Source organism: Miniopterus natalensis, chromosome 14 (assembly GCF_054644295.1).
Source record: "Miniopterus natalensis isolate mMinNat1 chromosome 14, mMinNat1.hap1, whole genome shotgun sequence".
In the NCBI taxonomy this organism is placed as follows: Eukaryota; Metazoa; Chordata; class Mammalia; order Chiroptera; family Miniopteridae; genus Miniopterus; species Miniopterus natalensis.
In genome coordinates this window covers 37055999-37072284 of record NC_142094.1, presented here as the reverse complement: position 1 = coordinate 37072284, position 16286 = coordinate 37055999, and the positions used below count along the sequence as shown (strand labels likewise).

The 16286-nt window shown below is 44.7% G+C and overlaps 1 protein-coding gene and 1 pseudogene across 1 annotated transcript; one reads left to right on the top strand and one right to left on the bottom strand.

Annotated features, from left to right (window-relative positions):
- The first annotated feature begins 424 nt into the window (after positions 1-424).
- PPP1R3C (protein phosphatase 1 regulatory subunit 3C) lies at positions 425-4937 on the top strand. The gene is made up of 2 exons (XM_016220731.2): positions 425-494; positions 2490-4937. The coding sequence occupies exons 1-2, from the start codon at positions 481-483 to the stop codon at positions 3427-3429; spliced, it is 954 nt and encodes a 317-aa protein (XP_016076217.1). The 5' UTR covers positions 425-480; the 3' UTR covers positions 3430-4937.
- An 8538-nt stretch (positions 4938-13475) lies between these two features.
- LOC107543255 (receptor tyrosine-protein kinase erbB-2 pseudogene) lies at positions 13476-15966 on the bottom strand (annotated as a pseudogene).
- Between the last annotated feature and the right edge of the window lie 320 nt (positions 15967-16286).

Below are 16286 nucleotides of genomic sequence, written 5' to 3'. Positions count from 1 at the left end.
GGCTAAGGTGCGGGGGAAGACGCGAGGATGCGCCTCGCGAGGAACAACACAAACGTGTCCAATTCTGCGTAGATGGGGAAAGAGCCGCAGCCTTCCGCGCTCGGATTCGGCCGCGCAGACGCCCCGAGACGCTCAAGGCGCAGCCCTCGGAGCAGGCGCGCGGCCTGGGGGGGTCGCGGTTTCCTCCCCTGGCCCGCAGCCGCTGCGCCCCCTGGCCGAGCTCGCGCAGCCCCGCGGCTCGGGGAGTCCCCGAGCAGCCCCGCCCGGCGAGGCCGGCACCACGGCGGTCACGTACTCCCCGAGAGGGCTCGCGCCGCAGCCGGGCGCTGGTTGGCCGCGGGGTCGGGCCACGTGGTCAGGAGCAGATAAGTGGCCTCTGGGGCGCCGCACCCGCAATCCGCCCGGCGGGGACAGCTGGGAGCGAGCGCGGACTTGCGGAGGCTGCCGGGGCCAGCTCGCCCGCCGCCGCCTCTGAGCCGAATGAGCTGCACCAGGTAGGCTCGCCGCAGGCCCTCCCCGGGAGCGCCGTGCGTGCGGTGGCGGGGAGGTTGGGCTGCGCGTCCCTTCGGTCCGCTCTGCAAACGCAGAGCCCACCCGAGGGCAAGGTGACTGACTGCTGAGTTGAATCTAGCACGGGGAGGCCTCGGAGGTGTGAAGGTTTGCTCGGTGCTTCTTAGGCGGAGCTGATTTTGGTAACCCGCATCTTAAGCCAGAATGGTCTTAAGGACAGTCGGCTCAAGTTCAGATTCCCTCATGGACTGCGACTGTTACCTCTTGGTCCTGCACAGAGGCCCCAAGGCCTCTTCACTCGAGGGAACAGCGCTCTTGACATTGCTGGGTGGGCAGCTTAGCGCGGGGAGAAAACTACAGGCGATGTTTGCATTCATTCGTCGTCTCCACTCTTCTCTTCTTATCACGGTTTGCCACAGCAGGCTCGGTGGCCGAGCTTGAGCAAATGATGATTTTTGAACTCTTGGCTAGGATTTAAAATTCCAGGGAAATCACTAAATTCTAAAACTGTCTTTCTTTAAGTGCAAAAAGTAAAAAGGCAAAACAAACCTCCCCACAAAACTACTTTAGGTGGCTTCCTCAGACATAATTTAGCAGACTTCTCTAAAAATAAATACTGCCTGTTAACCATGATTAGATCTACAAATAGAGCTTCAGCTTTTCTTTGTTTGTTCGAAGTTTGTAGGTCTTCAGAAACATCTCAGGACTAATGAAGTAAATTGTGTGAATGTTCTTTTACTATCCATTTTGGGATAATGACCATTGGCCTAGTTGCTTAGAGCTGCCGTGAAGAGTTACTAAGAAATGTCATGTACAGTATACACGCACCTCTTGTCTGTAAGGCTAGGACAGGGGAGGAAAGCCCATAAGCTTGGCAATGTGTACTGAGGGCTAAGGGCCAGGAAAAAATCCTTCCTGATGGACACTTCTTAATCTGATATTGCTGAGCTGAGTTTTGTTTAAATTTTAAAATAGCTTTATTTTCATTCTAGTTATAAATATCTATTGCCCAAACATTAGAAAATTCCAAAAAAGTACAAAGGCAAAAATAGATCACCTACAATCCTATCACCTAGAGGTAATTAACTTTTTGGTGTATTTCCTATTAAGTTTTTCAATATTTATAAGTTCATACATATATATTAAAATAGTTCAGTTTTCAGGGAATCGGACTTTTTCACTTAAATATGGGCTTTTTGTGGATGTCTTTCTACGTGAAACATAGATTATGTGAAGTTTTTAAGTGTATGCGTTGCTAGGTTGCATTTTAGTCAGTTATGAGGAAGGGCATGATAATCGAAGTGCAGAGATAATTCTCTGACTTCACTCTTTACAGCCTTCTCACTCTCAATACTTTTCCATGAGAACTTTTGTTGCCATTTTTTTCTTTTCAAGTGTGTTACCTTGATTACACAGAGATGTGTAATCAATTCAATAGCAGAGTCAGGAAAGCAGCCAGAGGAAGCACAGAGCCTTATGGTTCCAGAACCTGTCTGGTCATTAGCATCACTGGAAGCTTTAAGAGCATATGTAACTCCTGCCCCCAGAGGTTCTGCCTTAGTGACCCTAAGTCTCAGGAATCTACATGAAAGAGAAAGAAAGAAAACCAACTCTCTAGGCCATTGTGACCAGACAGGTTTGAGAAGCACTGGTCTAGAACAGAGAGCCAGTGGTTATTTAGAGCTGTATTAAAGATTACCCCATCCAACCCTTTTATTTCTCAGATGAGGAAACTGAGACTCCCCAAGTGTTTTAAGCAGTTAACCCATGGCCTTGTGGCTAGTCAAGGGTAGAACCAAACAGAGATTGCAGACCTGATCATAATACTGTTTCTTTTATTATATATGATAGCACCTCCTTGATAGTTACTGTGCAGGGAATAATTTAGCCAATACAAAAACAGTATGTATATATTTGGGACCAGGGGAAGAGCAGTCCAGATCCAGATGATAACTACCCTTCTTCTTCTTGTATTCCAGAATGATCCAGGTTTTAGATCCACGGCCTTTGACAAGTTCAGTCATGCCAGTGGATGTGGCCATGAGACTCTGCTTGGCTCATTCGCCACCTCTGAAGAGTTTCCTGGGCCCTTGTGATGACTTCCAACGAAGACATTTTGTCAACAAATTAAAGCCTCTGAAACCGTGTCTCAATATAAAACAGGAAGCCAAATCACAGAATGACTGGAAAAGTTCACACAACCAAGCCAAGAAACGGGTTGTGTTTGCAGATTCCAAGGGCCTCTCCCTCACTGCCATCCATGTCTTTTCTGACCTCCCAGAAGAACCAGCGTGGGATCTCCAGTTTGATCTCTTGGACCTTAATGATCTGTCCTCTGACTTAAAACTCCATGAGGAGAAAAACTTGATTTTAGACTTCCCTCAGCCTTCAACCGATTACTTAAGTTTTCGGAACCACTTTCAGAAGAACTCTGTGTGTCTGGAGAACTGCTCTCTTCAGGAGCGCACAGTGACTGGGACTGTGAAGGTGAAAAACATGAGCTTTGAGAAGAAGGTTCAGATCCGTATCACTTTTGATACTTGGAAAAACTACACCAATGTGGACTGTGTCTACATGAAAAATGTGTATGGTGGCTCAGATAGTGACACCTTCTCCTTTGCCATTGACTTACCCTCTGTCATTCCAACTGAGGAAAAAATTGAGTTCTGCATTTCTTACCAGGCTAACGGGCAGGTCTTCTGGGACAACAATGAGGGTCAGAATTATAGAATTGTTCATGTGCAATGGAAACCGGATGGCGTTCAGACACAGATGGCATCCCAGAACTGTGCATTCCACCAGGTGCCCCCCAAGACTGAGTCAGAGTCAACAGTCTTTGGCAGTCCGAGGCTGGCTAGTGGGCTCTTCCCAGAATGGCAGAGCTGGGGGAGAATGGAGAACTTGGCCTCTTATAGATGAATTAAACAACCTAGTAAATGGTCTTGACCTGTCATATTACCCATGTACATCTAGGTCTATAATGCTCAATAGTAGGAAGTCTTAGCTACTTTCTTTCAGTAGGTTTAGGTTTGAGCTTTTGAGACCTGGCTATAAAAAGGATAGCCACTTGAGAATTTAGTGTCGGGGTCTATATGGATGGTGTTGCCCAGTTTTGCTGTGGAGGATCACGTAACAGCCTGGAAACTCATTTTTATCAAAGTAATACTTTTTCAGTGCTATTTCTCCTTCCCTCTCAATTCATTAGCTTTCACCTTGGGCAAGGAAAGGTTGAAGAAGGACAGTTGATGGTGAAGGAAAGCTGTATTAATGGTATGAGGAATGTCTGAAAAGTGTTCACAAAGGGCTCTGTAGCTCAAGTCAGAGTAGGAGTGGGAGGTCTGATACTTAACTGTGGGTGAGAAATGTAAGATTATTTTGTGCTTTTAAGTTGGTTTTACACTTCTCTCCTGGGGAAGTGATTTGTAGAAGGGAGAAAAAGATCCATTCGATGTGTTCCTGTGGAGAAAAACCAAACCATCTTTGGGGTTGTTGAGTGGAATTGAGTAAAGGTGAATTATAACTCTGGAAAGGTGAATTATAAATCAAGACTTAAGGTGAAGCCTTTCTGATTTATCAAAAACCATAATTTGGGGAAAGTGTAACCAAATCTGGCTTTGCAGTAGTAATGTTATAAGTGACCTTGTTTGTGATCAAGGCATCATGCTTGGGTTCTCAGTAGAGAATGCTGCTTAACCAAAAAACCATGCGATCACCAATGGCTAACAACTTGTAGGGACTCTGTCATGTCAAAGATAGCTCTTTGACAGTGCCTTGATTAAACCAGAATATTGTAATTGTTTAACCCAAATATCTGAAGGGTCATCTGATAACGTATGAGTGTTTGGCCTCGTAAGAAGGTCCCCTCTGTATACTGGCATTCCTCCTGCAATACTGTTGTGTCTTCGAGAGTGTTGTCAGTGTATATAACTCACATCCTTCATATTGAAGGTGACTTACGTTTCCACCACACTTTTTCGATGTGATGTTGGAAGTGAGGACTGACACTGATTCTCAATTCAAGAATCCAGTACCTTGCACATAAAAGTAGCAATCTATTTCTTGCCTACATTCATCTTGTTTTTTAAAGTCTTTCTACCAATTTATTTGAAGTTAAAATATTTTTTTAAGTGGATGTAAATTGTTTTAGATGTGTTGTAATATATTTGTTTTGAGGTATGCATAAATCCATTCTGTAAGATCTCAAGGACAGTAGTCCCTGAATGTTTGCTAAATCATTGTGCATGTCCATTGTGAGGTGTTCAGAGAATGCGGTTAATTTTAACATGTTTGATCTGTCATGCTGAAAAAGTACTATTGGAATTCTCTGCTGTGACACTATTTGACAATTTTTCTACTCTAAATATTTCACCCTCCTATAGCTATCTTTAGGAAACTTCTCACTTTAAGAATAAAAGTATTTGATATGAGATCTAAGTATGTTTTCTTTGTCAAAGTCATAGTTAAGTAAGAAACCTCGAACTGAGATTCTCCTGCTTTGTTTAAGGACAACTGAGCGAGGTTAGTTTGGGTTACTTGAGGGTATTCACATGGCCCAGTCTTGTTGTGGGTGACTTCCTACTACCTGGTCACTGGGGCTGGGGTTCAGGGGCAGTGAATTGAGTTGCTGGGACTGTCCCCCTGACTGTCACTGTCTGTGCTGACTGCTCATCATACACACTCTCTGCTGGGTCAGGGTTATTTTGGGGCCACTTCTCACCTTTAAATGGGGGAGGAGATGGTGTGGGAAGGACTGCAATGGCTTCTATCTCTTGAGCTCCAGCACCTTCCTGAAGCTGCACAGAGGGCATAGTAGAGGGCAGTGGGTTCAGCTCTTTGGGGTGAGAGGCAGCAGGTCTGTGAACCTAAGTTGTAGCTTCAGTTCTTGCCTAACGTTCCAGAAAGAGCTTCTGCACATTGTCTCTTAAGTGTGAGGGGAAATGAGTGACCAACCTACCAGGAAAGCCAAATTATGAAGAACAAATTATATAAGTTGTAAACTACAGGCCTGCAGATGTATCTGGCTGCAGATGTATTTTGTTTAACACAGGGTATTTTTCTTTTCTTTCTTTTTTTTTTTTTTAAAGGAATTTATTGCCAAGGTTAAACATCAGCAAACTACCTTCAAAAAAAAAAAAATCTAGATTTTTTTTCCCTCAAAAAATCGCCAGATTTTTCTACATGGTGACATCTACCTAGAGTTGACTAGCTGCTGTCCCTTTGGATGAGACCTGTGTCCCTACGTGGAGCGTCTGCCTTATGCTGTGACAGTTCCCACCCACTGCTTTATTCTCTTAGATTATCCGCCTGACCTTTCGGGCGTTGGATCTCATTACCCTTATTTTGTTTCCTTTGGCTCTCTCTTCGTGCTGATGGTTGGGTGAGGGAGAACACCTTTTCCCAAGAGAAAAAAATTCAAATTTGAGTGTAACAGTGACCTTGAAGACCATGGGACTCCAATGCCTAACTTTTAAAAGAACAAGGAAATGACTTGTTCACGGTCCTAGGCCAGGTTGAATCAGGCTGGACAATGACCTTCAGGCTGGACGGTGCCCTTTGGTCTTCTGTTTCACACTTCCTCCTTGAAATCTCCTCAGTGACCTTCCTCTGTAGCTTCCCCCTTTCTTAAAGAGGAAATGCTTTCCAGGCAGGCATGGCTCTGGTTAGCTCTTGCTGGTCGCCTGCGCCAGCTTGACCCAATGCTGGCTTGTCCCCAGGCTTCATGTGAATGACTGAAGGAGAGCTCGGTCAAAGAGCAGGGTGTTCCTGAGTGTCTCCTATGGAACAGGATCATCCATGTCTCACATCCTGATAGCTAATGGCAGCGACAACACTGCTTTTAAAATTTAACATGGGAGGATGGCTTGAATTTGGGGGGCATGATAGTCTGTTCCAAAAAAAAAAATAAAAAATAAGGTTTAATTTAGTTATTTAAGGAAGGACTCTGTGTTGTTGTTGTTTTTAATTTATGGCTTCTGTTTTAGTTTATCCCCAAATTGAAAAGATGGAAATCTCTAGCGCAGTTAGTGAGCTGGGCACATCTTCATCACTGTGAGTTCCAAAGTTCTGCACAAGCCTGGATGGGCCTTCAATCTGCAAGGAGAGAGTCACTTCTTCAGCTTCATCACCAGGTGTAGCCTGGACCCCTGACCTTTTTTCCCAACACCCCTGCCCCTGCCCATATCATTGCTTGCTAAACAACCTGAACATAGACATCTTAGTGTTACCAATCTAGCCTCTCTTTTTCTCTTCTATGAACTTTTGTAAGTAAGGGTATGTTTATAAGGATGCCTTAGGTTGCAAGTGACGTGATTCCCCTGACTCAACTAGCTGAAACAGTAAAGAAAATTTATGGTCTCATAATACGAGTGCCAAGGGAGAGTGTTTTCAAAGTTGGTTAACTCAGTAGCTTTAAACTCCGGTTATTTCCATGTTTTTGTCTCTCGTTCTAATTCTTTTTGATTGTCCTTGTGCTAACTTGCTTCCTAATTACAAAATGGTGTCCACTTTTCCCAGCGTTATATGCACACACAACACCACCCACTAGAAGAAGCTCATCTCTTTCTTGTGTCACTTTTTATGGGTGAATAACCTTTTCCCAAGAGTTCATCCCACCATCCACCAAAGACTCCCTCACTCCCCACCACTTTTTACCAGAATTAAGGCGCATGTCTGTGTGTGAACCAGTCTCTGGACAGGAGAATGAGACCTTGGCTCAGACAAGTCAGGATCCCCAGTCCCCTCTGCTCCATCCTAGCCAGGTAGGTTAGAGGAGGCCTCACTTCTGAAACATACAATTGTATGGAGGAAGGGGATTTTGGAACCTCAGAATTTGAAAATACTTTAAGTTAGAAATGAGCCATTAGGTACAGTTTTTAACATGCCCCTTCCCTAGAATATTGACTTCTGAATTCTTAAATTTTTATATTTCAATGGAATAGAAAGCATAAGTGAAAACGAATGGCAGCTACTCCTAACAACATAAATGAATCTCACAAACATAAAATTGAGCCAAAAAGCAGGTTGCAGAAAATACATACAGTGTGATTCATTTACACAGGATTCAGAGCCACACACAAATGAATATATAGATTTTTAACAGATCTATCTATATCTATCTATCTATCTATCTATCTATCTATCTATCTATCTATCTATCATCATCTATCACCATCTATCTATCATCTATCTATCATCTATCTATCTATCTATCTATCTATCTATCTATCTATCTATCTATCTATCTATCTATCATCTAGCTATTATCTATCTATCTATCTATCTATCTATCTATCTATCTATCTATCTATCTATCTATCTATCTATCATCTAGCTATCATCTATCTATCTATCATCTAGCTATCATCTATCTATCTATCTATCTATCTATCTATCTATCTATCTATCTATCTATCTATCATCTATCTATCTATCATCTATCTATCTATCTATCTATCTATCTATCTATCTATCTATCTATCTATCTATCTATCATCTATCTATCTATCATCTATCTATCTATCATCTATCTATCATATATCTATCTATCATCTATCTATCACCTATCTCTATATCTATATCTAAGGGAAAGTGAGAAAATAATAAGTAGACTTTGGCTTAGTGGCTATTCCTGATGGAGGATGACGGGGGAAATTGGAATGGGGTACAGACAAGGATTAAAAAATATTGCTAGCCCTGGCTGGTTTTGCTCAGTGGTTAGAGCACTGGCCTGTGGACTGAAGGTCTCAGGTTTGATTCCAGTCAAGGGCACATGCCTGAGTTGTCGGCTCGATCCCTGGCCCTGGTCGGGAGGCAACTAATCTATATATCGCTCTCACATTGATGTGATGTTTCTCTCTCTCTCTCTCCCTCTTCCACTCTCTCTGAAAAGTAATGGAAAAAATATCCTCTGGTGAGGATTAAAAAAAATATATATATATAACATTTTTTAAGCAAAATTTTCTTGTATATACATAATATATATGGTTACATATGTATATATGTATTTATAATAAAAAATATAAACAGGTTTTATTAGTACCTATAAGTGCGGTACAAACTTTCCCATTTGCATCCTATATAAAACTTTCATTTTATTTTCAATGTTTTTGGGGGTAGGTAGGGATGATCTCTTCCCTATACAGAGTGGAGAAAAGTAGGTTTACGGTTGTGAGTACGTGAAACACAGTTTATTCTTGTGTTATTATATATTAATTATTGTATTATTTCCCATACAAACAACTGTAAGCCTACTTTCCCCCCACCCTGTATAACCCTTAAGAATAATACATTGTTTTAGAACATGTGGATTTTGAAAGCATTGCTCTGCCAGCCTTTAGGATGTGGCTTGAATTCATCACAACGGACCATTTATTTTCATGTGTTACTAACCTTCTTTTTGAGACGCCAGATTGTGTCAAGTTGAGTAAAAGTTTCCTTTGTGTTCTCATTGCTGCTGCAAAAATGAATAATAAAGCTATATCCTTAGGTGTTTCTGTTAAGGATATTCTCTGGGTTCTTAGTGCTTACGCTAGCTGACAAAAAGGGAAATCCTGTTTAAGATGGCAAACACCCTCCCTTAACCTTCTGAATGGCACCGTGGAGTAGAAAGCCCTCGTTGGTGCCACCACCTACCGCTCTAGCGCCTGTACCACCCTGCGTTCTGATTCCGGCACGGTCTCCCAGCCCTTAGTTACCTACACTAAGCACTAAGAGTGCATCATACTCGGGGAGAGGGCGGCGGGCTACCGTCTTGGGCTCAGTTCCAGCTGCTTTACATCATCATCTAGTTTTACCATTCTTGGAAACAGTGTTCAGGCCACACCAATGCCGGAAACTAGCTATTACAACAACAAAAGATATAGATGCTACATAGCACAAAAGGATAGTCACAACAATAGCAGGTGGGGATCCTGGCTATTTACTGCTTCTTCTCATAGCCCTTTGCCCCACTCGTGCTCTGTTCATAGATCTAGGTATTAACAGCTCGTGACAGTCTGAGTCCACTGAGCCAGAGGAGCTGGTGAGTCACACGCACCTACTTCCTTTGGCAGATTTTATCCCAGCCACTTATTATGCTGATCAGATTCGAAGTAACTAAACATGGCTGTAAGCAGAGACGCACAAAGACTCAAGTATCCAGTTATGTGCACTCTTGGATATGCAACCTTCAACATTAATCTTTGGATGTGCCCTAGTTACTAGGTTATAAACTATTTGTTCATGTGTCTACTTCTGGTTTTATGACACAGTTCTTTCCTTGTGGAAGCTGACACTCTGGCTCTGAGCCTTTAGGTCATGTGGAATCAGACTTAGCCTCTAGTCAGAACCTTGATTTTGTTGCTACCAAAGTCTTGGCTGACAATTTAAAAAAGTAGAACCAAAGCAACCACCTTGGTAGCAAGCAGCAAATATTCTGTGTGCACCTTAAGCTATTTTCATGACACCTGTCATTGCCATAAGCTTGTTTTTGGGTCTTAGAGCTCTCATGTTGGAAGCACATATTTGAAATGCCATTTGAGCTGTCATATGCCTGTAAGGCTGCTGCAGGTGGGTGCAGCCACTGAATGCCTCCTGTGACTTAAGATATGATAGGATAGAAGACTTATTTCTCAGAGGTAGTAACTGCTTTGAAATGCAATTTTTGTTTTTCCAATTTTCGAAGTCTGGCCTCTCACCACAAATAGGTTTTAGTTTTTACTTTAATATATGTATATCATTAAACATTTTTATACAAAATTAAAAATTAATATGTGTATTTAAATTTTAGCTAAGGGGGCTCAGACAGAGAGATAAACTCTTTATGGGGAAAGTGGAGAGCACAGAGTAGAAGATGATTCCATTGTTTTACCTTGGGACACAGGAAAGCGATGGTACCACAGACCGAAGTGGGCAATATTGTAAAGTTTGGAGAAAAGATTGTATTTTCATATACAGTAGTCCTTCCTTATTCGGGGATACGTTCCAAGACCCCAGTGGATGAGTGAAACTGCAAACTCTATATATACTATGTTTTTCCTGTACACACATACCTACCATAAAGCTTAATTTACAAATTAGGCATAGTAAGAGGTTAACAGTGACTAATTATAAAACAGAACAATTATAACAATATACTCTAATGAACATTATGTGAATGTGAACTCTCTCTCTCAAAATGTCTTACTGTACTCCACTCACATTTTCACTTACATGAAGCACTTTATGGCTTCTCTTTGGCATATCTAAATTGCCAGCATCATTACTCTTGCACTTTGGGGCATTATTAAGTAAAATAAGTGTTACTTGAACACAAGCACTGTGATACCACCACAGTGGTTCTGATAACTGACTAATGGGTGGGTAATGGACACAGTGTGGATACGCTGGACAAAGGGATGATTCACGTTCTGGGCAAGACAGAGTGGCATGGCAGGAGATTTCCTCACGCTGCTCAGAACAATATGCAATTTAAAACATGAATTGCTTATTTTCAAAATTTTCCATTCAATATTTTCGAACCCCAGTTGACTGTGGGTAACTAAAACTGCAGAAAGGGAAAACGTGCATAAGTGGGGGGTGAATGCTAAAGGTGATAGCATAGCAACCACGAACAGTTGTGAATTATTGAAGATACAGATGGGTTTAGAGCTGGACATATACATTCATGGGGGCAGGGAGCAGGTTCTCTAAGGAATATTTTTCCTTCTAACTCATACCCACTTATCTTGGTTCTACCTTCAGCCTCCCTACACTTTAGAGGGTCCTTTTCTGATCTTCCTCCAGCCACACCTCTGCCCGAACAGTGAGAAGTTGACGAGACCAGGGATGTGCCCACTTGGAGCCCATGCACATCCCCTCTTCTAGGTTATGCTCGTGGTACCCCTGAGCCCTGGATTTGCTTCTCCAACTGAGCCCACCTCCAGGGCCCACATGGCCTCTGCTCTGAGTGTGTCCTCTTGGGGGAGGACTACACCACAGGTGGCTGTACCCTTGGTCTTAAGGGGTGGCTTTTTGAAAGATGGGGTGGAGGAGTTCACATGGACAGCACTTGGACGTGCGGGCTGGGGTGTCTGCTGTGTGAGGGTGAGGGTCCCAGTGGTGCAGGGTGAAGTCAGGGCGGGAAGAGAAGGGGACCGGCTGGGCTGGGGCCTCCACTTGCGCTCTTGCCTGGCCCCATGATCTTGGAAGCCTTGAGCTCCACTCGCTCTTTCACATGGCAGCCCTTTGGTTCCATGATTGTCAGCATCCTTCTTTGAGCTTTGTTCACTGCTCCTCTCCTGTGCACCTGCTGTGGAGGGAGCTCTGAGCTGCTGCGCTGTGCGGCAGGGCAACCCAGGGGTGCCCTCCCGCACTTCGGGCCTTTGTTCCAGCTGCGCTCCCATTCAACCCTTCGACAGCCAGGCAGGGCAACAGGCTGTCAGATTCATCCCTTCCACAGCGAGGCAGGGCAACAGGCTGTCAGTTATGGGAGAGCGTGGAGAAGAGCTCATGGGTTGACTGAGGCTGACCTCCGTAGAGTTTTACGGGTTTCCCTTGAGGGAGGGACTTTGTCCTGGGGTGACATTGCAGAGCAAGTTCAGAGCTTTGGTCTCTGAGTCCTCTGCAGACACACAATGTGTCCTGGAAAAGCTGGGGGCTCCTAGAAGGCGCCAGCCCAGCCCACCAGCAGCAAAAGTGGTGGTGGAGCTACTACTGATTGCACTGTTAGAGCTGCTGTCCCGAGGACAGAGGCACCTGGAGGACTTCAGCTCCTGGGAGTCAAGACCTTTGGTTTTGAGGGAACTAGCATCCTGTAACTCTGTGTTTAAATATTGTGTTAAAATGTCGAAGGCAACTTTTCTAGGTCTATTATGTAATGGTATACAAGTATAATCAGCTTAAATTGGACTTGGGAGAAATTTTACCATAAGGAGGCAAAAAGTAACTCTCATTGTTCCTTTTGTTTTCCCTTTTCTCTTGGGTTGATGTCCCCTCATCTTTCATATCAAAGCTTGTGTTACCTCCTCAGAGTGGTCTTCTCTGACTACCTAATCTCAAATAAGTATTTCTTGATAATGTCCTTCATTATTTCATCAAATGTCACTGAATGCCTGTGAAGTGCCTGGATCTCTCAATTCATATCCTCATGAAACTTATATTTACTGAGCATTTATTAGCATGCCAGGCACCATGTTAAGAGTCTTACTTACATTTTCTTATTTAATCCTATAGGTGGGTACTATTTTTTTAAAATTATTTTATTTTATTATTTTATTTTTATTTTTTAAATATATCTTTATTGATTTCAGAGAGAGGAAAGGAGAGGGAGAGAGAGAGAGATAGAAACATCAATGATGAGAGAGCCATTGATTGAGCCCACAACCCGGGCATGTGTCCTGACCGGGAATCAAACCCTGATCGCCTGGATCCTAGGTCGACGTTCAACCGCTGAGCCACGCCCGGCCGGGCTAGGTGGGTGCTATTATCATTACCATTTTACATGTGAGGAAGCTGAGGCACAGAGAGGTTAGGTATCCTGCCCAAAGGCACACAGTTAGTAATAGGCAGAGCTAAGATTCAAACTCAAGATCCAGAGCATGGACATTTCCTCTCATAGTGCCCTGTTCTTTCCCTTCATCGCATGTTTCACTATTATAATTTTGTCTGTAACAAGATGCTGAGCGAGACCTTTCCTGTTGTTTTGGAATGGCTGCCAAGGCCCAACGGTGACAAAAAAGGGCTAAACACTCCATGTCTCTAAGGAGAGCTCCCAACCAGTCTTCAGCAGTTGAAGAGGCAGAAATGGTTCTAACGCCATCAACCCTGCCCCATCCCAGGTCTGTGAGGAGGAGGCAGAGCTGGAGAAGGGAGTGGGGATCATCAGAGTCAGCCAGGGGGAGGAGTGGAGCTCCTGTGAGAGTGTTTCTCCCTGGGGCAGGGAAAGGGGTACTTCCTCCTAGTAGGGGAAGGGTGGGGGAGGATGGGGGAAGGGCATGCTTTGGGAACCACTAGTATCCTATTTCCTGGCTCGACATCTGCTTGGACAGCAGTTCTGCTGTCTGAGCTGTGTCTATTTGTGTCCTAGGGGGGAAAAAGACTTTGGTGAGAGAAGGCAGAGCTGCTAAAAAGGATGGCAACAGGGTAGGGTCTCTCCCATAGCTTGGCGTGGCAGGATGCTTGATTTGCCCATGGGTCAAAAGGACACTGAGAAAGGTGTTGGGCCTGAGCTGACTTGTGGGCTCCCGCCCAAGAAGACCTCTGTCTGGATTAAGGGGTCTCCGGCCATAAGAGCCTGTGATGTGAACTATAAGGGGTGGGGAGGAAATGCTCAAGGCCCCTGTTCGTGCCACTCCAAGCCCCTTCAGCACCAAGTCTTATCTACTCTGAGAAGGCAGAAGGCTTTGGATCGGTTTATGTTGGTCTGGACTAAATTTCCATAACTGAACGTGACAGGAAGTAATGGAATCTGTCTGAGATATTTTAAGGGTAGCAAGGAGGGAGGGAGATAATTTGACATAGCACAGTTGAGAACAATGGAAAAGTTAGAACTGTCTCATGTTTATTCTGTGTTGATTTGGAACTTCTTGGTGAACTGGTACTTGTATTTTAATTGTGGGTTCATTGATGCACCATCTCCCCTAAGTAGACTGTAAGCTCTATGAAGGCAGCACCTGTCTGTCTTAGTTACTGCTCTCTCCACGATACCTCCTCTGGCAAAATAAATGTTCATTGAAGTGAAAAGTAGAAGATGTCACTGCAGGCACTGTTTAATTGGTTATTAATCTTGGCATTGCAGATGTCTGACCCAACCGCCTAGTAGATGCTCTGGAATCTTAGCTACCAAAGGGCTGTTAGTAACAGGACCTCAGGGAAAGGGTTGAGAACACATGCATTATAGTCACGTAGACCTGGGTTCAAAATTCAGCATGCACGCTTTCCACTTAGGATCTCAGTCAAGCAACATAACATCAGAGCTTCCCTTCCCTCATCTATGAAATGCCTCCATCATATTCACAACTGAGGATGGTTGTGAAATTTAAATGAGATCATGCATGTAAAGCACTGACCATAGTACCTGGGACAGAACAAATTCTTAATAGAGAGTGGCTCTGATTATTAGGGGTGTGTAAATAATATTTTAAGATACATGTGACTTGAACCATAGGCACTGTCTTTTTCCCTGCCACAGGTGCCAAGTATTTGGGGCTCTCCATGACACCCCAAAAGGCAAAAACGTCTTTGACAACCCCATTTTTCCCAGGGGAGAGAGTCTTGGGGGAGAGGGCCTTGGGCCTTTCCAGAGTGGCATCTGCAGGTTGAGGAGGAGGAGAGGGCCCTTTAGGGGTGAGGGGAGCTTTGGGTGAACCTCTGGTTGGTTAGGGTATTCTGGCTGGGGGCTACATGTTAAGGGGGCAATGTAGCCATCAGTCTCAGGGAGCAGGGGTACTGTGGGATCCTCACTCTACCACTGTAGAGGGCTGTGGTCATGTGGGGAGGCCCTGCTGTCCCTTGGCCACCCTCATTCCCAAGTCGTCATCAAACCCATCAGAACCTGCTTCTTCTGAGGGTACCAGTGGAGACTTGGGAGACTCCTACTTGGAAGGCTCCAGCCCCAGTGTCAGCTCATCCCCCCAACTCCTGGTGGATGAGCTGCAATCCTACCGTGGGCTGTGCCCGCCAGCACTTGGGTCAGGGATTGGGCTGAAGGAGCCTTACTGGGGTACCAGGCACTCCTCAGCATCCACCAGATCCCCCATGTCATCATCCTCCAGCAGTGATTGGTAGAAGGTGCTGTCCAAGAGGCTGGCAGAGCCCAAGTTCTCATTCTGGATGACCACAAAGTGCTGGGGGTTCCTGGTCATGCAGGAGGACTTGGTCACCAACTCCTGGAACTGGAGTCAACGTTCAGAGTTAATTACCCAACATTTGACCATGATCCTGTAGACGCTGCAGATGGGGGCTGGGACGGCCGTTCTTCCTTCCCCAGCAGGTCAGATGTGTCCCAGGCAGGGATCCCAGCATAAGGTTTGGCTCCGAAAGTTATCAGTTTTCATACAGTTACACCGTAGTTCCACACATCACTCTGGCCGGTGAACTGTTGGCGGAGAATGAGTTCCAGCGCCATCCAATTTTGGGCACCTTGCCCCCATCTGTGTGGTACTCCATCTCATCAGTGTCCAGCAGCCGAGCCAGCCCAAAGTCTGAGAACGTGATTTCGACATGGTTGGGACTCTTGACCAGCACATTCTGGGCAGCCAGCTCCCTGTGCATGAGCCACATGTCCTCCAAGGAGCTCATTCCCTTGGCAATCTGCACAAACCAGTTCAGCAGGTCCCGGGAGACCAGGCACCTGCAGTGCTCTTGGACATGGTCTAGGAGGCAGCCATAGGGCATAAGCTGTGTCACCAGCTGCACTGTGGAAGTCAGGCAGATACCCAGGAGCTGTGACACATATGGGGCGTCCACATCAGCCATCACATACACATCATCCAAAATCATAAGCAAGTTTTTTTGAGTAGCATGACCCAAAGCTTATTGTATTAAGGCTAAGAACTTTGAGAGTGTGGCTGTGGAAGGTCCATGATTCTGTGTGTGGGACTGATGAGAAGGGGCCCAGGGCCTTCAGGGTGTGTGATGTAGGAATCAGGTGAAGATTACATATGGGAAAGGCTTTGCAAACCATGGAAAGAGGAACAGTGTGAGGACTTAGACACATAGCCAGAACACTGCAAGAGTTAATAATGGGCCTCAGGCAGGCTAGGGTCTTATTATTTATTTATAGACATGCCTTACAGAGTTAGGGAGGGGAGGGAACGCAA